Here is a 25,658-nt window from a genome sequence, read left to right on the forward strand (position 1 = left end):
GAAAGAAGTAAAAAGTTTGTTATTTATTGAGGCTTACAGTGGAGCCTAATTTGTTTTAGATTATGAGCACAGTATGGTGATATATATGTAACTGGAGCATACTGAATAATGCCCTATGAACAGAAATTTTATGTGTGTATTGAATTTGTCTGCATTGTTGTATCATTTGTATGAGTTTTTACTATTGTGCATGTGATTATGTAATTCACCTAGAACTTTTGGCGACAGAGCAGAACATAAATGTTTTAAAAAAATTAAGGACATTGTTTTGATGGTATTGATTCTGTATGGCAATGAAAAATGATGAAATAAAAATAAAGCTGAAAAAAAAAAATTAATCAATCTAAAAAGGCCCCCCCCAGAGTGACATGATCACCTGACCAAATAAATATATCAATAAAGCTTCTCCTTAATAAAACCCTTGAAAAGAATTGAGAAGTGTACACATTTTTCTTCAAAAAACGCCATATATAGGCACAATATAGAGGGTGCCAGTCGCCCCCATAGCTACTCCTTAGGGGCCCTTTTACTAAGCTGCGTAGACACATACGCGCATCCTACATGCGTCAATTTGGAGTTACTGCCCAGCTATCACGTGGCCTGGGCAGTAATTTCATTTTTACACGCGACGGAAACAGGGAGCGGTAATCGGCATTCTACACATGTAGACGATTACCGCACGGTTACCGTGAGACCTTACCGCTCAGTCAAATGGTGGCAGTAAGGTCTCAGACCCAAAATGGGCGCGCCAATTTTTATTTTGTCACACATCCATTTTCGGCAAAAAATTTAAAAGGTCCTTTTTTACAGGCGCGCTGAAAAATGGATCTGTGCACACACAAAACACTCGCCTACACTAGCACAGCCAATTTTTCAGTGCACCTTAGTAAAAGGACCCCTTAGTCTGCAAAAAATACCTATTTTCAAATATGAAGTAATTTTTGCATACGACCATAGCAGCTAAGACTTGTAGGAGATCAATATGAAGAGATGATATTGATAATGTCACCAAATATCAACTAATACCAGTGCCTCTGGTTGAAATGCATTCACATCTAAGGTGACCCAAACAACAGACTGAGATTCTCTTATAGAATATTGTTCCAATAAGAGCACTAAAGGAGATGAATCCCTAACATATGAGGGGATTTTAAAAACCTGGGGCTGCAGGTAGAAATCCAGATATCGTGATAATGATTCAAATAAAGACCTCCTGCCGGAAACAATAGGCCTGCCCAGTGGGTCTATTAAGCTTTTATGAATTTTAGGAAAAAAGTAAATTAAAGGAGTAACAGGATGTGACCTGTACAAGTATTTACTTAATAGAAATGATACAGCAAATGATAGAAAAATCAGGAGAAATGTTATGACAGTAATACCTTCCTTATCCTTACTTTTTATATCTTACTCCTGGATTTTCATCCAGAGTACAACATAATGTCACAATCTGCTCGGCAGCTATGTTCAGCACAGTTTCAATTTCCACATTTGGACTGTAGCAGCTGTGGAAAACATCTGGTATATGAAGAGTAAATGCCTAGATCAGAAAAAGGCAATAGTTATTTGAAGAAAAAAGTAAAAAAATATGGAGGGTATTATACATATTATATAATTATATACACACACACACGGTGTCCGGAAAAAAACGGGACCTTGACATTTCTCTAAATGACTCCAAACCAAACGTACTATTATTTATGTTTAAATCTTTTTATTGACGTATTATATAAAGCATCGATACACAATGTCAACGAATAACCTTCCTAATACAACAGAGAACTATCAATCCGTCCACATACGTCAAAACATTTTCTACTTTTTATCCCCAAACAACCCCCCTCCCCCCACCCTCCCCTCCGTTTAATTGTAAACCTGTGTTAACTGAATCCCCAAGACTCACTTTTAACATAATATTAATCAGACCGTTCTAATACACACGTAACTGCCCCTCCATCTGAAAACTCCAGTCTCTTCCACTATTATTGAACAAGTTGCATGCCCTCCATCTACCCCAGCAAGGACATGGAACTCCAGCAGTGAACCAAAATACAGTGTTTCCACAAAACTTTGTTCCCTCCCCCTGTTCCCCCCTCTCCTTAACCACCCATAACTTGACTTACTAAACAGCAATTCCCCTCTCTCCCTCCCCCCCCTCCCTTCCCAAATCATCTTACAATTGTCTCGAGTGTAAGCAACTTAACCTCCTTCATCTCTTATGGACTTTACCCCAGGAATTTTACAAATTGTTAATAATGAAACTCCTACCTCTTGGGCTCATTATTTGCAAATAAGGGTCCCAAATTGTCAAAAACTGTTTCTTGCGTCTTAGAGTGCCTTTCGCATCTCGAGCTTCCCATGCCATCAATTGGTGTATCTGATTCCTCCAATGCCCCAAAGCGGGAGTCTCCGTCCCCACCCAGTATTGTAAAATTGTTTTCCGAGCCACCAAGCATAATTTCCTACAAAGCAGTCGCCCAGGCCCCTTTAAACTGCGAAATGCTCCAGGCACATCCAACAGTAATTGTTCCATTGAACCTTGAAGAGATCTGTCCACCAGGCGTTCCAAAAAACGCACCACCTGGTTCCAAAATCTCCTCACTTTCTGGCAAGCCCAAAATGCATGATAGTATGTATGTCTAGGATGACCACATTTGGAACACTGCGAATCTTGGCCCCCTTCCACATGTGCTAACATCGCCTTAGTCATATATGCCCGTAGGATCACTCGAGCCCCACATTCCCTCAACCGCATATCAGATGTTAAAGTATAAACTCCTTTTAAAGATTGCAAAACTTCCCAAGTACCTAGCCCCACCCCGGAATCCTCCTCCCATTTTGCCTTGATCCCCTCAAACCCTCTAGCAGGGCATAGCCGAACAAGGGCCTGCACTAACCCAGAGATGGACAACCCACTATCAGAAATCTTTGAAAAGAATGACCTGAGCTCTACTCCTAGCTTGAATTGCAACTTATTCCTGTCCAAGGTCCTTACGTAGTGTGTTAGCTGTGCGTAGGCAAACTGTGCACCCCACCCCTCCGAAGACTCTTCCTCCCAAGTTCCTAACGGTTCCAACTCACCTGTGGCTCCCATTACATGCTCCAGAAGATATATCCCTTTTTGCTCCCATTTCTTAAACCAAACATTATCCCATCCTGATCTAAACCTTCCATTCCCTCTAATAGGCAACTGATCCGACACCTCCGGGTCCCCACCTAACCGCCTCACTAAAACCTTCCACCCCTCTCTCAATGAATTCAAGAGCACACTCCCCTTTATACCCTCAGGCAACTGACTTTTTTTGCAGTGCAACAGAAAATAAAGATGATAAGGCGCAAAATGTTCCTGTTCTAAATATAATGGTGTGTAAACAGTTGTCCCCTCAATCCAATCTCCCACATGCCGAAGCATACAAGCTTGGTTATATAACTTCAAATCTGGCAGTCCCAGACCACCCTGCCTCCAATGACCTATCAATAGTGCCATTCTCAGCCTCGGCTTTTTCCCTGCCCAACAAAAAGCACTCACCCATTTATAAATTAATCTCAAATCTTTCTGAAGAAGGCGTATAGGCAATATTTGAAGAACATATAACCACTTTGGAAACTGAACCATCTTTATTAAATTAATTCTACCCATTAGAGAAATTGGCAATAAACGCCACCGCTCCAGCTTCTCCTTCGTATCTTCGATCAATTTCCCCACATTAAGCTGGTATAGTTTTGTCACATCCATGCTTAAATTAATCCCCAAATAACGAAATGAATCTGATGCCCACCTCAAAGGGAAACCCTCTCTCCATTCATCCTTCACTTGGTCTGAGGAAGGTAAAGCCTCCGATTTCCCCAAGTTCAATTGGAGACCTGCAAAGTCTCCATACTCACCAAAGATTTCCAAAAGAGCCGCCAAGGAACTTCTAGGACTCTCCATATGTACCAGTATGTCATCCGCAAATGCCGCTACTTTGAAACAGCCCTTCCCAACTCGAATCCCCTGAATCTCATCTGTTGTCAGTATCTCTCTAATTAAGGGATCTAAAGTCAGCACAAAAAGAAGCGGCGATAGAGGGCATCCCTGCCGGGTACCCCGTAGGACTGGAAACATCGCTGACGACATTCCATTCACCAACACTGTTGCCTGTGGCTCCGCATATAATGCTTTTATTCCTGAAACAAAGAGACCCTCAAAGCCATATGCCCTCAATACTTCAAACATAAAGTCCCATCTCACCTTATCAAATGCTTTCTCTGCATCAAAACTTACTAGAATAGATGGTATCCCTCTCTTTGATCTCTGCTCCAATGAAGTCAAAATTCTCCTTACATTCTTGGTGATTGATCTTCCCTGCACGAATCCTACCTGTGCTTCATGTATAATTTCCGGAAGCACCTTAGCCATTCTATTAGCTAAAACTTTTGCCATCAACTTCGCTTCAAAATTAAGCAAAGAGATCGGCCTATAAGATTCTGGCAACAACGGGTCCCTACCCGGTTTTGGCAGCACAATTATTTGTGCCACCGTTAAGGACTGCGGCATAGATTCCAATTCTATAATTTTATTAAACATAGCAGCCAACGGGGTTGTGATCTCCGTACCCATTAGTTTGTAAAACTCGGCTCTATACCCGTCAGCTCCAGGTGCCTTGTTCAACGCACTTTTCCCTATCGCCCCCTCCACTTCTTCCACACTTATTTGTTCATTCAACTGTCCTCTAGTTCCCTCATCTATCATGGGCAGTAGCTTGGACTCCAAATATACGTCCCCCCTCAAACCCAAGTCCGGAGGGCTTTTATATAGTTCTGTATAATAACGGTGAAATACCTGAGAGATCTCCCGATCAGTACGGACTAAATGGCCCCTTGACTCCTGAATTTGCAGTATCCCCTGAGGGCGGGCTCTAGGTCTCAACAATTTGGCCAACAATCTCCCCGTTTTATTACCATGCTTATATAGCTGATATTTATAATATGTTTGAGACTTTGCTGCTCGCTGATGGAGCAATGAGTTCAATGCCACCTGTGTCTCTAGTACTAATTGCCTGGTCTTCCCCGATTGTTCCTCCCCCAATCTCTTCCTAGCCCTGCGCAACTGCTCCCCCAATCTTAATATCTCCTTATCTCGAATCTTCCTACTCCTACACGTGTAGCTAATTATTTCCCCCCTGAGAACTGCCTTTGCGGCCTCCCAATACAGAATCGGGTCATTTATATGTTCCTTATTGTGACTCGCATACTGATGCCAACAGTCAATGATATGTGCTCTAAATTTTTCATCTTTGTATAATTCAATTGGGAATTGCCAGCTCTTGGGCCTATCATCTGCCAATCCCACCGACCACTCCATTAGCACCCAAGCGTGATCTGATATCACATATGGTCCCAACTCCCCTTTCTCCACCTTCCCAAATACCCCCCTAGAAACTAAAAGATAATCTATCCTTGCCTGAGAGGAGTGTGCTCTCGAAAGGTGAGTATAATCTTTCTCAGTGGGGTGCAGCGCTCTCCAGCTATCCACCAAATCGAACAGATGAACCAGCTGCCTTAGACCTCTATTCCCTCTATATGTCTCTGAAGCCCTCCTCCCCGTGCTGTCCATCTCTGGGTCCCACACTGTGTTGAAATCTCCCCCCACCACCTTATCCAAATTCCTTTGTTGTAATAATAACTGTACTATACGGTTGTAGAACTGCTTGTCATACTGATTCGGGGCATAAATGTTGCATAGCAGATAGGGGCGACCTTTTATTGTTACTTCCACCATTATATATCTCCCCCCTGAGTCTACATATACCACCCGATGACTATCAATGGTACCCTTCTTACATAAAATGGCTACTCCTCCTTTTTTATGGATGGCATCTGCAGCCCAGCAATCGCCTACCCACCAGGTTTTAAGCTTACCATGTTCTCCAGCGTCCAAATGGGTCTCCTGTAAAAATGCAATATCAATGTGATTCCTGTGTAGGTGTTGTAATATTTTTGTCCGCTTAATGGGTGAATTTATGCCACCCACATTCCATGTTACCACCTTCACTCTATGAGCCAATGACCCCAAAGTAGCATATCAAAATATCTTTTCTGTGAAATTGGGAGGAGATAGCCCAGCCTCCACCCCCTCCCATACAGACTCCAACTCTTTCCAACTCCCCTCCGGATTCTCCACTCGACACACTCCAATTGTAAACATATCAAATAATCCCCCCCATCCCTCCCCCCCCTCATAATCCTCCCTTTCCCATGTTCCAGAACACACATCTGGAACGTCACATCTAGTGCCTCTCCAGGTTCCCTCTCCCCTCAAATGAAAACCAAACAATAAATCAATTCCCCGCACCCATTATTAACCTCTACAGGGTGTCATCAAACTCTCCCACCTCACCCTCAATAACCCCATCACAAACATATTCTCCCCAGCCTCTACCGCTGACTTGTAACTTTGCACCCGAAAGTCTCCGGTCATACCAATCCTCATGCTCTATTCATGTAGCTTGTCCACTGCTGCTCAGTTGCTCCAAAAAAAGTTTAGCTTCTTCCACCGAATGCATGATACGTGTTGTCCCATTCCAGGTCACTCTCAGCACAGCCGGGTATACTAAAGCAAACCGCACTTTCCGCTGGAATAGTTGTGAACATACCGGTGCGAACATCTTCCGTTGTGCCGCCACCCCGGCTGAATAATCTTGAAAACAAAGGATTTTTTTTGACTGATACATCAGTGTTTTCCCCGACCTCAGCGCTTGTAAGATCTCCTGTTTCTGGCGAAAATTCAACAGCCGAAGAATAACCACTCTGGGCCGTGCCTCTATCCTCGTGCCACGTGGACCCACTCTATGTGCCCTCTCAATCTGCAGAGATTTAAAGTTCCCATCCAGGGCCAGTTCTTTAGGAATCCACCTTTCTAAAAATGATATTAAATCTTTATCTTCCAGCTCTTCAGGTAGACCAATTAGCCGCAAGTTATTCCTCCTCGAGCGGTTCTCGAGATCTTCCACCTTCGCTTCCAAGGCTGCTACTGTTTTCCTCAGCTGTTCGTGGCCGCCTTCCAATTTTGTAGCGCGATCTTCCACCGCATTCACTCGTTCCTGACAGCTCACTAAGTCCTTGGTAAACTCACCAAATTGGCCACTTAGGGTCTCCAGTTTCGTGTCTATAGGCGCTAATCGTCGTTCCAGCGATGTTTCAAATACCGCCGACATTTCAGCTGTTATTTCCGCTACCCAAGCTGATGATATCGAGGAGTCCGCCGGGCTGGACGGCGCCGCCATTTTGTCTTTCCCTCGTGCCTTTTCTTTTTGGGCGGATTTCGTTGCCATCTTCCCCCTCCGGGAAATGTTAACAACTTTTTAACACACTCCTGCTTCAGCGCTTCTTCTGAGTTTGAAAATTATCTGCGGAGGTGCGATATACGGGGAGCGGGGAACCTCGAGGAACGGAGCAGCTCTTACTCGCGTCTAGCTCCGATCATAGCACCACGTGACCTACGTACTATTATTTAAAAAATTCTTACTATTATTGACAGGTGTTACTGCAAGATGCTGTAAAAACCTAGATGATCCTGTTTTCAAAATGTCATTCAGGAAGTGACCATTAAAATCTGTTTTAGCAAAAAGGCATTTAGCAAAAAAATAAAGTTGCAATTAAATTTTTATGACAAAACAAAGCATACAGCACAAACCATTTGCTAAGAAAGTTTCTTAATAAAGAATGGACTAATACATTTTCAAAGGTCTTACTTAGGGCCCTGTTTACTAAGGAGCGCTGTTGGCACACTAACTTTTTAGCACGTGCTAAAAATTAGAACACGCTGATAGAGACACCGATTATATTCCTATGGGTGTCTCTAGTGTTAGTGCGCGCTAAAATGTTTGTACGCCTACAGTGAGGCTTAGTAAACAGGGCCCTAAATGTTTAAACAATTGCAAAGTTAAGAGGTCCCATTTTTCCAGTCACCATGTACATATATCTCTGGCTCATATGTTAAATGGCCAAATATAAATAAGTGGAGGAGTGGCCTAGTGGTTAGAGCACCGGTCTTGCAATCCAGAGGTGGCCGGTTCAAAACCCGCTGCTGCTCCTTGTGATCTTGGGCAAGTCACTTAACCCTCCATTGCCTCAGGTACAAACTTAGATCGTGAGCCCTCCTGGGACAGAGAAACATCCTGTGTACCTGAATGTAACTCACCTTGAGCTACTACTAAAAAAGGTGTGAGCAAAATCTAAATAAATAAATGAAGTTACACCATGGAAAATACTCAACATGTGTTTTACACTGGCTATATAGTATGAACATATTTCCTGGCTTATTTTACATGCATACATGTGTATTTCATGAAATATGCACGTAAACATTAACCCCTGCACCCCCACGCCCACTGGGAACCTCTCCCTTCAGGTTGGCACAACTTATGCACATGCTGACAGTATGAGCACAAGTTTGTGCACATATTGCGAGGGCAATTTTATAAAAGCCTGTTTCAATACATAAAACACTTTTATCCACAAAAATGCAAAACACCCCCAGAAGGGTAATCTTAACTAATCACATCTGTAAATCGTACATATATATAATTTTCAAAAAGGATAGGATACTTTTACTTTAGAAATTGCCAGAAATATTCGCTCATGTACCTGCTGTTTGACACACGCCAATATTCTGTGTTAATTATACATGCATATCTTTACAAATGCAACTTCTTCCCCAGCCCATTCCCAGAATGCCTCTGCTCAGTTCGAGTAAAGTTGTTTAAGTACAGGCTTATCAAATGTTCAATACTACTACTACTACTACTACTACTAAGCATTTCTATAGCGCTACAAAGCATACGCAGCGCTGCACAAACATAGAAGAAAGACAGTCCCTGCTCAAAGAGCTTACAATCTAATAGACAAAAAATAAATAAAGTAAGCAAATCAAATCAATTAATGTGAACGGGAAGAGAGGAGGGTAGGTGGAGGCGAGTGGTTACAAGTGGTTATGAGTCAAAAGCAATGTTAAAGAGGTGGGCTTTCAGTCTAGATTTAAAGGTGGCCAAGGATAGGGCAAGACGTAGGGGCTCAGGATCCGTGATGCAGAAGCATTTGCAACTTCAAGTTATTCAATTTAATAATTTGGTCCCGATTTGTGAATGTATGTTGGCTGATTTATAAAAGTTTTCTTTATGATGTGTGTATAAATGAATTTTTGCTATGCTGGTATGTATAATTTCAGATTCTTTCCTATTTAATATTACAGCTCTTTTCCTGTGTTATTTTTTATAATTGTAAACCGCTCCGACATCCATATTAAGGGCATTATATCAAATGTCAATAAACCATAAACCACAAATTATATATCCAGGGACAGAAGGAATTGGTTTAACCAACCGTAAATTATTAAAAACAGGAAATGTAATAATTGTGTGCCTCTGGAAAGAAAATAGAGTTTTGCTGGGAAACTGTCATTTACTAGAACTACAACATTTAAAAACAAATTAAAAAGGAAAGATGAACCCAAATTCAGCAGAGATTGAAGATGGCTGTTCCCTACTAATCCCCGTCGGTATCCTTCTGGATTTTCCTTACCATTATGCTGAAATGGAAGGGTGGTCAGAAAGAGTACTGTTTGGTCCTGTGTATCAGCCCCACTGCGTTGGATCCAATTTATTCCTTTCTCCTGAAACGAGGGAGTTTGAATGCTAGTCTGAAGTAGACCCCATTGGAAGAAGCTCAGTTGACCGGAGAGGTCACTTTCAGCCTGGAACACAGATCATCACCCCCCTCAGTCGATGGCAACAAGCTCTCTAGTACATCAGACACCCCCTCTTAGGAACTGAAACTAGAGGGGTTGCCGTGCCGAGCAGCGTTTCTGGGCCTAGTTGCCTGGTTGGAGTTGCCGAGGGTTATCATACTGGCGAGGAGGACTCAGAGGATTCCAGTCCCAGGGGACCTACCTACTGCTGGAGGAGATACAGGAGTTACAGAGATTTCCCATGCAGTTCAGTTACTACCAAAGTCACTAACTGTTAAACCTCAGGAACTGAAATTAGAATTGATTTGGATTTTCATTCTGATTTGGCAAAAACTATCACCCCAGTTGTAAAAATAAAATTTAAGTCCACAATTAACCACTGTTGAGACTGAAGTATTTACTATTGAAGAGAAGCTTGGGAGGTTGAAATCTGAACTGGGATCACAGATAAATCAATCTAGTGAACAAATTTAAGGAGTGCAAAGTACTTGTAATATATATACATATATATATATATATATATATATATATATATATACACACACACATGCAATTTTTTAAGTAAAAGTACCCAGTGAAGAAATACCTACAATTCTAAAGGCATATTATTTGCCCAATCAAAAGCATAGAAGAACATCTAATGAAAGTGAATTGACAACTGATTCACTTGAAATTCGTTAGTCTGGGGAGACCAATAATAAACAGACTGTGATAGTGAACTTGTTGACATCTAAAGATCAAGACTTACTTCTTTTCTATTATTTCAGATCATATTTTCAAAGGAAATAAAATCTGTTTTTATCCAGATGTTGCTCAGGACACTCAAAAAAGATAAGGCAATTATTATTGCTCAGATCTGGTGTTGCAGTTGGGTGCAAGTATTTTTTCTGAAACATCCCTGTTAAGTGTATTGTTCAATTTCACTTTCGAATGTATATCTTTTGGGAACCTAGGCACTTGTCTTCATTTCTTGCGACTAAGAGAGTAGCAAGTTAGACCTTCTTAGTTCTGGACATTAAGCTGGTGATATATAATGTATTTTCAAACTCTAGGAGTGACTAGCGGGAACTGACCATTCCTCTTGATATACAGTATATGTGAGGAATAACAGGATGATAATTTGCCACATTTACTACCACACACAAAAAGTTGATATTTGTAATAAATTAAAGATTTGATAGTTCATTGGTGTAATAAATTTAATACCACTTGGGATGCCAACAATGCTGCCTTAGCATGTTCTCTTTTTTGAATATCGAGAGTGACCATAGCCTGAATCACCTGCTTTTCAATATGTAGTATCCCCCTCTTATCTCTCAGTTTCTTCTTATGAGCAAGATATGCTATTATCTCCACCATAGCCTTTCAAACAAAAAGAAAAATCAACCTTGCTAACAAGGAAAATTACACAAAACAAAAGCAAAAGAAAATGTTTCAGTCCTCAACAAAGAGATCCAATAAATATCTGGAGAATTATTAGTTTGATTAGAACTACACGTGGCCATACAAGGATCTTACAGTTGGCGGATGGCACAGGATGAAAAACAACTTCAGATTTAGACATTAACAATATTTTTAAGCATTTTTATGAAACCTTATATGCACCTTGGATGGCACTCTATATCTTGATAACATTCGTTTGTCGCAAAATTCTCCCATGCAAATAACAACTTTGAATGCCCATATCACAGAGGGTGAGTTGACGCTGGCTATTTGGGATAGTGCACCTAAACGGACGCCTGGCCCGGATGGGTTCAAGACTGAATTTTTCAATATATTACAGGAGCAAATTGAGCCCTCGTTGCCGAATTTTTTTAATCATATGGTTACTCATAACACCTTAACGGAATCCATGAAAACAGCACTAAAACGTTAGTGCTATTGAAACCAGACAGAGACCTTTGCCTGCCAAGCTCTTATAGGCCCATATCTTTACTGAATTTTTGAAACAAAGTTATTGCCAAAATATTGGCCAATCGTTTGGCTAAGATGTTGCCTTTTTGATAGAGTTCTCAGGTGGTCTTTGTTAAATGTAGAATGGCCACTAAAAACATTTGAAGGATTCTGGCCTCCTTGGAGACGTTACGGAGATGCAATCTGTCTTCCCTTTTAATAAGTTTCAATGCCAAGGAGACCTTTGACCGATTTTGTTGGAATTTTGTTTTTAGAGTTTTATCGGCTAATGGAATTGGCATGTTCTTTTCAGATGCAATGTGTGCTCTGTACTTGGACCTCAGAACTATTATGTGGGTTAATGAGGTGTTTTCGCAGCCTTTCCTGATCTGTCGAAGCACATGCCAAGGCTGTTCTTTATCCCCTCTGCTGTTTGCCTTGGCATTGGACCCCCTTATATGGGATGTTTTGGTTAATCCAGACATTACAGGGGTGGCATTTAAATCATCAGAATTTAAAATTTCTTCATTTGCAGATAACTTGTTAGTACATCTTACTAACTCTCAACAGTCACTTGGAACATTAATGGAGTCCTTTAAGGAATAAAGCAATTTTTCCTGTTTTCAGCTAGATCTGCAGAAGTCCTTGGCGTTCACCTCTTCAGATAAGGTTCGGCAGGGCTGGGAGTGTCAGTTTCCATTACACTGGGCTCACCATTCTTTCTGTCATTTGGGAATTCAGCTATTCATGACAACATCGGACTTATATTATCTCAATGTTCCCTGTTTGCTAGACTCCACTGTGGAAACTTTATCGGGTTGGCAGCATTTGCTTCTTAGGTTATACTTTGCAAATGCTTCCTCTTAGGCTTTTGAGAAAGGATATCCATATCTTTCATCAGCAACTCTTCTGCTTTTGTTGGGGTGGAAGAAAACCCAAAGTCCCTACACAAACGATGTTGGGTAATTGGCAGATGGGAGGTTAGAGACTCCCAGATCTGCATAAATAAAATTAAGCATGTCTTGCTCGACATCTGTGGGATTGATTTTTCAAAAAGGAGGATTATACCTCAGTACAAGTTGAGATGCACTTTGCATTTTAACTGTGAATAAAAGTGAGCCGGGTGATGTAGTGTATCTACATTTTCACAAGGTTTTTGACAAAGCTCCTCATGAGACTCCTGAGAAAATTAAAGAGTCATGGAATAGGAGGCAATGTTCTGTTGTGGATTAGGAATTGGTGATTAGACAGAAAGCAGAGGGTGGGGTTAAATGGCCATTTCTCTCAATGGAGGAGGGTGAATAGTAGAGTGTTACAGAGATCTGTACTGGGACCAGTGCTATTTAACATATTTATAAATTATCTGGAAGGGGATCCAAGATGGCGACTACAGCAGATGCGGCTACACGGAGCTCCTGAACACCAGTAAGGTGGCCGGGGTTGGGAACGTTCCCCAGTGTCAGAATGGGGAAAAGGAAAGGGAAACTGAAGTCACTTACCTCCTCAAGCCCTTTGGAAGCCCCGCCCACCTGTCAGACTACCCTGGAAAGCTTTGGAGTCCAGAAGCTAGGAGAGTTGCGATCGCTTCGACGGAATCCACAACTTTGGAAACGGACCGTAGCATCGAGGGAGTCTCACTAAGCCCTCCCTCTTGCACAGCACCTCCAATAGCAGGCAGTAGATACGCGCCGACGGGGACACAATGTGTGTAAGCGCCCGAGAGGGAACAGGCTTCTCTTGTTACGAGAGGAGGACCCGAGGCTGTGTTAACCGCGGGAAGAGAACCTTCAGAGGACTGTCAGGCTTCTCAGCTTATCTCCCCTCCTACCCGAGGCTCTACTTCCAGAAGTAATGGAGTATTGGTGAGACCTGCTGTGGTAATATTAGAACTATTATGGGATGCGATTCAGTGTTTAAATTCCTCCTTCCTTCAGGTTTCTAACTCTTTTAAAAGAGAGATTGTGGATTTGAAACAATCAGTTCAAGTTTTGTCTGATAATTCTGAAAATCATATGCATAAAACTGAATCATTAGAAGGGGAGATAGACCGTTTACAAAGTTTTGCCTCTATGGCTATCAAGGACAGAGATGTACAAGCTCGTAAGTTGGAGTACTTGGAGAACCAAGGAAGGAAAAATAATTTGAGGTTCTTAAATTTTCCTAAGTCACCACTCATCTCAGCTCTCGATATGCTAAGAAAATATTTTGGTGAAATATTGGGAATTCCGACTGAGGGTTATCCACCCATAGTCAAAGCACAATATATCACAGGAACTTCTAGATCTATAGTACGACCTCAATCTGATTTAAACTTGACTCAGTTTCTGGAAAGTTCCTTGGACAACCCTTCTTGTGACTTTTGCTTTAGAGCCAGACAAAAATAATATTTTCGAACTTATTTTCGACATATGAATGCAGACATTTTGGGAGCAAAAATAAAAAAATTTCCTGACTTAACAAGGGAAACACAGAAAAGAAGGACAGAATTCTTTGCTTTAAAACCTAGAATTCTTAATTTAGGTGGTATGTTTGTGTTGAAATTCCCTTGCAGGTGTTAAATTTAAACAATTATGTGTTTTTTGACCCAAAGAAGCTGCTGGAATATGTAAAATCTAAAGAAGGTGTTAGGGATACCTTGGTCACATCTAGTAATTGAAATCACTGTATATCGGTTGCGAATCACAGGCTCTCCACTGCTCTATTGATATTTATTTTCCTTTGTATTTTTATTCATTTCCTAGTACTTGGATCCAAAGTATGTGGACAAAGTGATGATAATTGTTTTCTTTAGTAAATAATTTTTCCTGTTAATTATGGTTGGGAATTACCTAAACATTTATGTTAATTATATAAATGTAAAATAAAAATATATTGGACATAAATGATCTGGAAATCGAAACGATGAGGGAGGTGATGATGACACAAAACAATTCAAGGTTGTTAAATCACATGCAGACTGTGAAAAATTGCAGGAAGACTTTAGGAAACTAGAAGACTGGGTATCCAAATGGCAGATGAAATTTAATGTGGAAAAATGATGCACATTGGGAAATAATCCAAATCATAAGTTACCTGATGCTAGGGTCCACCTTGGGGGTCAGCACCCAAGAAAAAAATGTAGGTGTCATTGAAGACAATATGTTGAAATCTTCTGCCCAGTGTGCGGAGGCGGCCAAAAAAGCAAACAGGATGCTAGGAACTATTAGGAAAGAGATGGTAAATAAGACCAAGAATACTATAATGGTGCAACCTCACCTTGAGTACTGCGTTCAGTCTGGTCGCCGTATCTCAAAAAAGAGATAGCAGAATTAGAAAAGGTTCAAAGAAGAGCGACCAAAATGATAAAGGGGATGGAACCCCTCTCATATTAGGAAAGGCTAAAGAGGTTAGGGCTCTTTAGCATGGAAAAGAGATGGCTGAGGGGAGATATGACTGAGGTCTACAAAATCCTGAGTGGTGTAGAACGAGTAGAAGTGAACCATTTTTTACTCTTTTAAAAAGTACAAAGACTAGGGGACACTCAAGAAAGTTACATGGAAACACTTTTAAAACAGGAGAAATATTTTTTCACTCAATGAATAGTTAAGCTCTGGAACTGTTTGCAAGAGGATGTAGTAACAGCGGTTAGCATATCTGGTTTAAAAAAGTTTTAGATAAGTTCTTTGAGGGAAAGTCCATTGTCTGCTGTTGAGACAGATGTGGGGAAGCCACTGTTTGCCCTGGTAGCATGGGATGTTGCTACAATTTGGGTTTCTGCCAGTACTTGTGACCTGGATTGGCCACTGTTAAAAACAGTATACTTGGCTAGATGGACCACTGGTCTGACCCAGTATGGAAAGGTTTTTAATGTTAAATGTACCTTGGAGAGCGCTTCCCTCTGGATTGCGGGGTGGTGCTTTGCTCAGTCCTTTAAGGAAATTATGGCAGGACCTTATGAGATATTGAGGCCTACCTCAGCTCTTTTATCTATGTGGGGGAACGCAGAGTTTTTACCTGGAGTAGAGAATGAGACTTTTCGTGGATGGGAAGATCATGGGGTTATGCGTTTGGAGCATGTACAATGGTCCATGAAAAACATGGGGGCGGGGTGTTTCTTTAGTTCAGTTAGAAGATGTCTTTGCTTATCATCAATTACGTCATTATATTTCTGCTTTGGATCAAAACGCCTTCTCTGGGAAACATACAACTCAACTGAACTCTTTTTTGGCTTTATGTGATAGAGATCATTTATCTCATTACTTCATAAGACTATTCTGAAATTCTCCCCTCCCAGGAATATATCTATATTGTCAGCTAGATGGGGCGCAGATCTGACTAGATCATTCTTTAGATCTGGGTAGATTGATTGCTCGAATTCCAACTCTGAAAATAGCAGCAGAGTTTAGAGAATGTTCAATTTGGGTACTACATCGTGCATACATCACTCAAACACAGCTATTTAATATGGGTGGAACTGCTACTCCTCTTTGTCAGAAATGCACTCAACACCCCAATTCCTTTTTTCATGCTTATTGGGAATGCCCCAAGGTTCGTCTTTTTTGGACACTGGTTGTTTGATATTTAGAACACCTTTTGGAGTTGACTATCCCAGTCTCAGCTGTCGGACTTCTATTAGACAAATATGAAGTGTTTTTATGGAAGAACGAGGGTGGCATTATGTTTATCCGCAAGGAAACCCTGCTGGGTAAAAAGTCTATTCTATAGGTCTGGACTGTTCCTGAGTCTCCTTCTTTCTGAGGATGGCATAGTATGCTACACTGTATAATGCTGATGAAAAAGCAAAAGGTGGGATTGTCCTTTAAACGTAAGGAAAACAGTTTTTGTTCATCTGGGATCCTTATATTCAGTCATCGTCACTTAAGGCCCGGAGCTTGATCCTGAATACATTGTGATCTTTAGGCGAGGTATGTTTGTCGGCATCCTCCTCCTCTTTCTATGAGTTTTTCTTTATGTGTGTGTGTTTTGTTCATTTGTTTGGGGAGGGTTGGTTGGGGGGAGGGGCAGGGGTGGATACTATGCACCCGTTCAAAGGCATTTTTTGTCACCGAGAGAGGCTATAAGAAACAAAGCCCTGCTCTGTCTTTTACTTGGTTGCTGTATTGTGGTGTCTTATTCTGAGTTATGACTGTTCATCAAATGTTCTTATTTCGGTTTGTAATTCAATAAAGTAGAGGAGTGTGGTAGCCGTGTTAGTCCACTCTTAAGGTTATCAATAGAAATCAAATAAAATAAAACATGGAAAAGAAAATAAGATGATACCTTTTTTATTGGACATAACTTAATACATTTCTTGATTAGCTTTTGAAGGTTGCCCTTCTTCGTCAGACGAAGAAGGGCAACCTTCGAAAGCTAATCAAGAAATGTATTAAGTTATGTCCAATAAAAAAGGTATCATCTTATTTTCTTTTCCATGTTTTATTTTGTTAGATTTCTATTGATAATTCAATAAACAAATTTAAACATAAAAGGCTATGTTGTACAAGAGTATATCTTGATTTGTAACTGCAAACTTACAAATAAACAGAAAAGAGAAGGTGCTTGTGGTGGCTTTAACACATACCATATTAGAACTGCCATGCTGCATCGCCAGTGGTATAATATGCCCAAGAAAAGTAGCAATAAGCTTAAGCAAGGAGATCCCCTTCCTTGGGTGATGAGCAGCAGTCGGCCTGAATCTGGATATCCTCTTCCCCCAGCAAACAGCAGTCTGTAACAGCTTGAGGAATCCCCCCAACCTTGTCCAGTAAAGCGAATGCTACATACCTGTAGAAGGTATTCTCCGAGGACAGCAGGCTGATTGTTCTCACTGATGGGTGACGTCCACGGCAGCCCCTCCAATCGGAAACTTCTCTAGCAAAGTCCTTTGCTAGTCCTCGCGCGCCCGCGCACACCGCGCATGCGCGGCCGTCTTCCCGCCCGAAACCGGCTCGAGCCGGCCAGTCCAGTATGTAGCAAGACAATACACTTCAAGGGAAGACACAACTCCAACGGGGAGGCGGGCGGGTTTGTGAGAACAATCAGCCTGCTGTCCTCGGAGAATACCTTCTACAGGTATGTAGCATTCGCTTTCTCCGAGGACAAGCAGGCTGCTTGTTCTCACTGATGGGGTATCCCTAGCCCCCAGGCTCACTCAAAACAACAACCATGGTCAATTGGGCCTCGCAACGGCGAGGACATAACTGAGATTGACCTAAAAAATTTACCAACTAACTGAGAGTGTAGCCTGGAACAGAACAAACAGGGCCCTCGGGGGGTGGAGTTGGATCCTAAAGCCCAAACAGGTTCTGAAGAACTGACTGCCCGAACCGACTGTCGCGTCGGGTATCCTGCTGCAGGCAGTAATGAGATGTGAATGTGTGGACAGATGACCACGTCGCAGCTTTGCAAATTTCTTCAATGGAGGCTGACTTCAAGTGGGCTACCGACGCAGTCATGGCTCTAACATTATGAGCCGTGACATGACCCTCAAGAGCCAGCCCCGCCTGGGCGTAAGTGAAGGAAATGCAATCTGCTAGCCAATTGGATATGGTGCGTTTCCCTACAGCCACTCCCCTCCTATTGGGATCAAAAGAAACAAACAATTGGGCGGACTGTCTGTGGGGCTGTGTCCGCTCCAGGTAGAAGGCCAATGCTCTCTTGCAGTCCAATGTGTGCAGCTGACGTTCAGCAGGGCAGGAATGAGGACGGGGAAAGAATGTTGGCAAGACAATTGACTGGTTCAGATGGAACTCCGACACCACCTTTGGCAAGAACTTAGGGTGAGTGCGGAGGACTACTCTGTTATGATGAAATTTGGTGTAAGGGGCCTGGGCTACCAGGGCCTGAAGCTCACTGACCCTACGAGCTGAAGTAACTGCCACCAAGAAAATGACCTTCCAGGTCAAGTACTTCAGATGGCAGGAATTCAGTGGCTCAAAAGGAGGTTTCATCAGCTGGGTGAGAACGACATTGAGATCCCATGACACTGTAGGAGGTTTGATAGGGGGCTTTGACAAAAGCAAACCTCTCATGAAGCGAACAACTAAAGGCTGTCCTGAGATCGGCTTACCTTCCACAAGGTAATGGTATGCACTGATTGCGCTAAGATGAACTCTTACAGAGTTGGTCTTGAGACCAGACTCAGACAAGTGCAGAAGGTATTCAAGCAGGGTCTGTGTAGGACAAGAGCGAGGAGCTAGGGCCTTGCTGTCACACCAGACGACAAACCTCCTCCATAGAAAGAAGTAACTCCTCTTAGTGGAATCTTTCCTGGAAGCAAGCAAGATGCGGGAGACACCCTCGGACAGACCCAAAGAGGCAAAGTCTACGCTCTCAACATCCAGGCCGTGAGAGCCAGGGACCGGAGGCTGGGATGCAGAAGAGCCCCTTCGTCCTGCGTGATGAGGGTCGGAAAACACTCCAATCTCCACGGTTCTTCGGAGGATAACTCCAGAAGAAGAGGGAACCAGATCTGACGCGGCCAAAAAGGAGCAATCAGAATCATGGTGCCTCGGTCTTGCTTGAGTTTCAACAAAGTCTTCCCCACCAGAGGAATGGGAGGATAAGCATACAGCAGGCCCTCCCCCCAATTCAGGAGGAAGGCATCCGATGCCAGTCTGCCGGGGGCCTGAAGCCTGGAACAGAACTGAGGGACTTTGTGGTTTGCTCGAGATGCGAAGAGATCCACCAAGGGGGTGCCCCACGCTTGGAAGATCTGGCGCACCACCCGGGAGTTGAGCGACCACTCGTGAGGTTGCATAATCCTGCTCAACCTGTCGGCCAGACTGTTGTTTACGCCTGCCAGATATGTGACTTGGAGCACCATGCCTTGACGGCGAGCCCAGAGCCACATGCTGACGGCTTCCTGACACAGGGGGCGAGATCCGGTGCCCCCCTGCTTGTTGACATAGTACATGGCAACCTGGTTGTCTGTCTGAATTTGGATAATTTGGTGGGACAGCCGATCTCTGAAAGCCTTCAGAGCGTTCCAGATCGCTCGCAACTCCAGAAGATTGATCTGTAGATCGCGTTCCTGGAGGGACCAGCTGCCTTGGGTGTGAAGCCCATCGACATGAGCTCCCCATCCCAGGAGAGACGCATCCGTGGTCAGCACTTTTTGTGGCTGAGGAATTTGGAAAGGACGTCCCAGAGTCAGATTGGACCAAATCGTCCACCAATACAGGGATTCGAGAAAACTCGTGGACAGGTGGATCACGTCTTCTAGATCCCCAGCCGCTTGAAACCACTGGGAAGCTAGGGTCCATTGAGCAGATCTCATGTGAAGGTGGGCCATGGGAGTCACATGAACTGTGGAGGCCATGTGGCCCAGCAATCTCAACATCTGCCGAGCTGTGATCTGCTGGGACACACGCACCCGCGAGACGAGGGACAACAAGTTGTTGGCTCTCGTCTCTGGGAGATAGGCGCGAGCCGTCCGAGAATCCAGCAGAGCTCCTATGAATTCGAGTCTCTGCACTGGGAGAAGATGGGACTTTGGGTAATTTATCACAAACCCCAGTAGCTCCAGAAGGCGAATAGTCATCTGCATGGACTGCAGGGCTCCTGCCTCGGACGTGTTCTTCACCAGCCAATCGTCGAGATATGGGAACACGTGCACCCCCAGCCTGCGAAGTGCCGCTGCTACTACAGCCAGGCACTTTGTGAACACCCTGGGCGCAGAGGCGAGCCCAAAGGGTAGCACACAGTACTGGAAGTGACGTGTGCCCAGCTGAAATCGCAGATACTGTCTGTGAGCTGGCAGTATCGGGATGTGTGTGTAGGCATCCTTCAAGTCCAGAGAGCATAGCCAATCGTTTTCCTGAATCATGGGAAGAAGGGTGCCCAGGGAAAGCATCCTGAACTTTTCTTTTACGAGATATTTGTTCAGGGCCCTTAGGTCTAGGATGGGACGCATCCCCCCTGTTTTCTTTTCCACAAGGAAGTACCTGGAATAGAATCCCAGCCCTTCTTGCCCGGATGGCACGGGCTCGACCGCATTGGCGCTGAGAAGGGCGGAGAGTTCCTCTGCAAGTACCTGCTTGTGCTGGAAGCTGTAAGACTGAGCTCCCGGTGGACAATTTGGAGGTTTTGAGGCCAAATTGAGGGTGTATCCTTGCCGGACTATTTGCAGAACCCACTGATCGGAGGTTATGAGAGGCCACCTTTGGTGAAAAGCTTTCAACCTCCCCCCGACCGGCAGGTCGCCCGGCACTGACACTTGGATGTTGGCTATGCTCTGCTGGAGCCAGTCAAAAGCTCGCCCCTTGCTTTTGCTGGGGAGCCGCGGGGCCTTGCTGAGGCGCAGGCTGCTGACGAGAGCGAGCGCGCTGGGGCTTAGCCTGGGCCGCAGGCTGTCGAGAAGGGGGATTGTACCTACGCTTGCCAGAAGAGTAGGGAACAGTCCTCCTTCCCCCAAAAAATCTTCTACCTGTAGAGGTAGAGGCTGAAGGCTGCCGGCGGGAGAACTTGTCGAATGCGGTGTCCCGCTGGTGGAGATGCTCTACCACCTGCTCGACCTTCTCTCCAAAAATATTGTCCGCACGGCAAGGCGAGTCCGCAATCCGCTGCTGGAGTCTATTCTCCAGGTCGGAGGCACGCAGCCATGAGAGCCTGCGCATCACCACACCTTGAGCAGCGGCCCTGGACGCAACATCAAAGGTGTCATACACCCCTCTGGCCAGGAATTTTCTGCACGCCTTCAGCTGCCTGACCACCTCCTGAAAAGGCTTGGCTTGCTCAGGGGGAAGAGCATCAACCAAGCCCGCCAACTGCCGCACATTGTTCCGCATGTGTATGCTCGTGTAGAGCTGGTAAGACTGGATTTTGGCCATGAGCATAGAAGAATGGTAGGCCTTCCTCCCAAAGGAGTCTAAGGTTCTAGAGTCTTTGCCCGGGGGCGCCGAAGCATGCTCCCTAGAACTCTTAGCCTTCTTTAGGGCCAAATCCACAACTCCAGAGTCATGAGGCAACTGGGTGCGCATCAGCTCTGGGTCCCCATGGATCCGGTACTGGGACTCGATCTTCTTGGGAATGTGGGGATTACTTAGTGGCTTGGTCCAGTTCGCAAGCAATGTCTTTTTTAGGACATGGTGCAAGGGAACAGTGGACGCTTCCTTAGGTGGAGAAGGATAGTCCAGGAGCTCAAACATTTCAGCCCTGGGCTCGTCCTCCACAACCACCGGGAAGGGGATGGCCGTAGACATCTCCCGGACAAAGGAAGCGAAAGACAGACTCTCAGGAGGAGAAAGCTGTCTTTCAGGAGAGGGAGTGGGATCAGAAGGAAGACCCTCAGACTCCTCGTCAGAGAAATATCTGGGGTCTTCCTCTTCCTCCCACGAGGCCTCACCCTCGGTGTCAGACACAAGTTCACGAACCTGTGTCTGCAACCTCGCCCGGCTCGACTCGGTGGAGCCACGTCCACGATGAGGGCGTCGAGAGGTAGACTCCCTCGCCCGCATCGGCGAAGCTCCCTCCGCCGACGTAGTCGGGGAGCCCTCCTGGGAGGTGGCCGCAGTCGGCACCGCACGCGGTACCGACATCGGGGACCTCACCCCGGGCGATGGGCCAGCCAGCGCCACGCTCGACGGTACCGGAGGCGCAAGCACCGCCGGTACCGGAGGGGTAGGGCGCAACAGCTCTCCCAGAATCTCTGGGAGAACGGCCCGGAGGCTCTCGTTCAGAGCGGCTGCAGAGAAAGGCAAAGAGGTCGATGCAGGCGTCGACGTCAGAACCTGTTCCGGGCGAGGAGGCTGTTCCGGGCTGTCCAGAGTGGAGCGCATCGACACCTCCTGAACAGAGGGTGAGCGGTCCTCTCAGTGCCGATGCCTGCTGGGTGCCGACTCCCTCGGCGACCCAGAGCTCTCGGTGCCGACGCGGGGAGGCGACCGGTGTCGATGCTTCTTCGACTTCTTCCGAAGCATGTCACCGGAGCTCCCCGGCACCGACGAGGAGGACATAGAATCCAGCCGTCGCTTCCTCGGGGCCGAGGCCGAAGGAGGTCGGTCTCGGGGGGGCTGTACCGCAGGAGCCCTCAGGGTAGGAGGAGACCCACCCGAAGGCTCACCGCCACCAGCAGGGGAATGGACAGCCCTCACCTGCACTCCTGACGATGCACCACCGTCCGACGACATCAGCAGACGAGGTCCCGGTACCACCAACGTCGATGCAGTCGCCCGATACCTTGGCGCCGATGCAGAGGCCCGATGCCTCGATGCACTCGATGCAGTGGCGGCCGAGGAAGATGGTCTGGACGCTGACGACGTCGATGCACTCGAAGATCCCGGTGCCGATGCCGACGAAGAGCCCGAGAACAACACGTTCCACTGGGCTAATCTCGCTACCTGAGTCCGCCTTTGAAGCAGGGAACACAGACTACAGTTCTGAGGGCGGTGCTCGGCCCCCAGACACTGAAGACACGACGAGTGTCGATCAGTGAGCGAGATTACCCGGGCGCACTGGGTGCACTTCTTGAAGCCGCTGGAAGGCTTCGATGTCATGGGCGGAAAAATCACGCCGGCGAAATCAAAATCCGAAATGACGGAAAAAGAGCACCAAAAATTTTTAAGGGAGAAAATCTCGACCGAGGCCGAAAAGAGGCCTACCCCGACGACGAAAGAAAACTTATCGGGGCAAAAAGCTGGAAGTACGGGAAGGGGTTGACACGAAACCCGGGGGGGGGGGGGGTTCCGGAGCACTTCCCGACACTTTTAAAGACTTTTCCGAAGAAAAAAACACGTCAAAATAAATTTGGACGCGCGAGGTCGACTTTCCGGGGCTCGACACGGCGAAACACGACCGTACCGAGTGCGGACAAAAGAAGACTGGCCGGCTCGAGCCGGTTTTGGGCGGGAAGACGGCCGCGGGCGCGCGAGGACTAGCAAAGGACTTTGCTAGAGAAGTTTCCGATTGGAGGGGCTGCCGTGGACGTCACCCATCAGTGAGAACAAGCAGCCTGCTTGTCCTCGGAGAAAGTTCCAGTAGCTGGCACATCAGCTGAAAGATTTGTTCTCCCAAGAGTAGAAAGGGGGAGGGCAGGAGAGAAAACTAAACAAGCAGTGTCCTGGGTATCCCCTTCACCAGGCCCAAGCAAAGCACAGACTCTGAGTCAGAGAGAAGAGTATCCATGTCCCAGGGAAGGGATCCCAGCCAAAACGTTTTGGAATTTGTCTTTTATAAATCATTCAACTTAAAAAATCATATATACAATAATCATAGAGATAGAAATACTGTTAAAATACCAACTTACATGAGACTCCTGTGGAATGAAGGAAACGTTTATTTCTTTGCACCTTTTTATTGCCTTGGCGCAACTAGACTTTAACTTGTTAAAGAGAATATCGGGGCAAACTGAAAGGAAAAAAAAAGTGGTAAAAACCTTGCAGCTACTTTATTTGGCAACAAACTGAAAAGAAATAGAAAAAAAATATTGAGCAGAAGTTCATCACAATGAAAGAAACCAGAAGAGGTAAGTAAGTACAGTAGGTGGGATGCAGTATTTGAACTTTTCCTATTTTTAATTCATATGTTAACACGTGCTGCTATCACAGTGCTCTGACTGTGAGTGTTACCCAACTGCCTTTAGAGTGAATCTATTAATTTATAGAAAAATGAAGAAGATAAACTTAAGAAAGCCTCTGATATCTAAGACAAAGCATTATAATGCCCAAAAACAACTAAAACAGCATAACTTCTGTACATCCACAGAAACCTTAGAAGAACGTACCTCAAATTTCCTTTTAAATGTCATACCATCCTATTTTATAATATGGAGTATAATCTCCTTTTAAACATTTTTCATACAGCATTCTCAAAAACAACAATTACAACTCTATCCTTCACTCTCCTCCATCCCAACTCCCCTAAGAAAGCTCTCTACTAAAGGAAGAGAAATCCCACAATGCTACCCAAAACAAATCACCTTCCCATACCACACAGAAAATGGTCTCCCAGAATCACTGCCCAACCCCAATAGATGTTGCCTAAATTTTACCTTCTGCTTACACTGCACAGTTAATTTTTCTATGTTGTTTATCTCCCACATTCTAACCACTTGGTTAGTGGAAGAGGGGACCACCTTTTTCCAAAGAGATGTCAGATTCTATTTAGCTAACTAGAATTTTCCCTGGCATTCTAAAATGTGATATTGAGAAGTTCAGCAAAAAAGAAATTGGATCCCACAAAATCTCCAGTGCTACCAGAAGTTTATGCTGTAAGTTATTGCCTTAGATGAGCTATTATTTGTAGACAGCTCCACCATACATGACCAATTGTCCCTCTGCCCCCAAGCATTGATCAGTCACCGCAGAGAAACATCAGGAGAGTCTGCTGAGGATCAAATACCTCCTATACATCACTTTGTAACTATTCTCTTGAATATAAACCTCTATCAATGCTCTTTCCCAGATCTCTCTATCAGTTGCTTAATCATACAGCGAGTTCCCAGTTCCATTTACCACGTGCCACCTGAGTGATGAGACCCTTGCTGCCTTTTTCCACTGGTCCTTCCTCCCTGGAATCTCATTGACTGCCCAGAAACATGTCCACAATCCTAAGAGCCATAAACCTTGCATTACTTATATCAGTGCTTCCAAAACTGTGGGTCACGTTTGGGGTCATGACCTGGACAGGCTCTTCTTGGTAGTGCCATGGGCATCACTGCAGCCTTGATGATAGAGTCACGGCTGGAAAAGGTTTGAGCAGCACTGACCTATCCATTCCATTATACCATACTATTTGATTATTAAATATTAAGGATATACACAGAAAAAAAAGTTCTGGTTCATTTGCGTCACTGTTGGACTATTCCCCCAATTTTACACACTTACATCAGTCATTTTAATAAAAACGTTTTAAATGCATGCTACAATGCAACCCACAAAATAGGGTAATCAAAAGAGATACACCCACCACACACAATATCCAAAAGCCAAATGGGTAATAGCATAATCACACTCATTGGTCTCTATGTTCTGAAATTCCCTTAATTTATTATTTTAACAAAATAAATGCTTACACAAAATACTTAAGTATAAGAAACAATCCTTTATAATAATAAACTCTACTC

General features: G+C 44.5%; 1 protein-coding gene across 1 annotated transcript in view; it reads right to left on the reverse strand.

Moving 5' to 3' along the window:
• Positions 1–25,658, reverse strand: part of STXBP3 (syntaxin binding protein 3) — a 113,531-nt gene that overhangs the window by 61,263 nt on the left and 26,610 nt on the right. Inside the window, exons 6-7 of the mRNA XM_030206194.1 lie at positions 23,841–23,941; positions 1,395–1,537 (exon numbers count right to left, since the gene is read on the reverse strand). Coding sequence (XP_030062054.1) covers positions 1,395–1,537; positions 23,841–23,941 — 244 coding nt within the window. The remainder of the gene's footprint in view (positions 1–1,394; positions 1,538–23,840; positions 23,942–25,658) is intronic.

This window comes from Microcaecilia unicolor, chromosome 6 (assembly GCF_901765095.1).
Source record: "Microcaecilia unicolor chromosome 6, aMicUni1.1, whole genome shotgun sequence".
Lineage (NCBI taxonomy): Eukaryota > Metazoa > Chordata > Amphibia > Gymnophiona > Siphonopidae > Microcaecilia > Microcaecilia unicolor.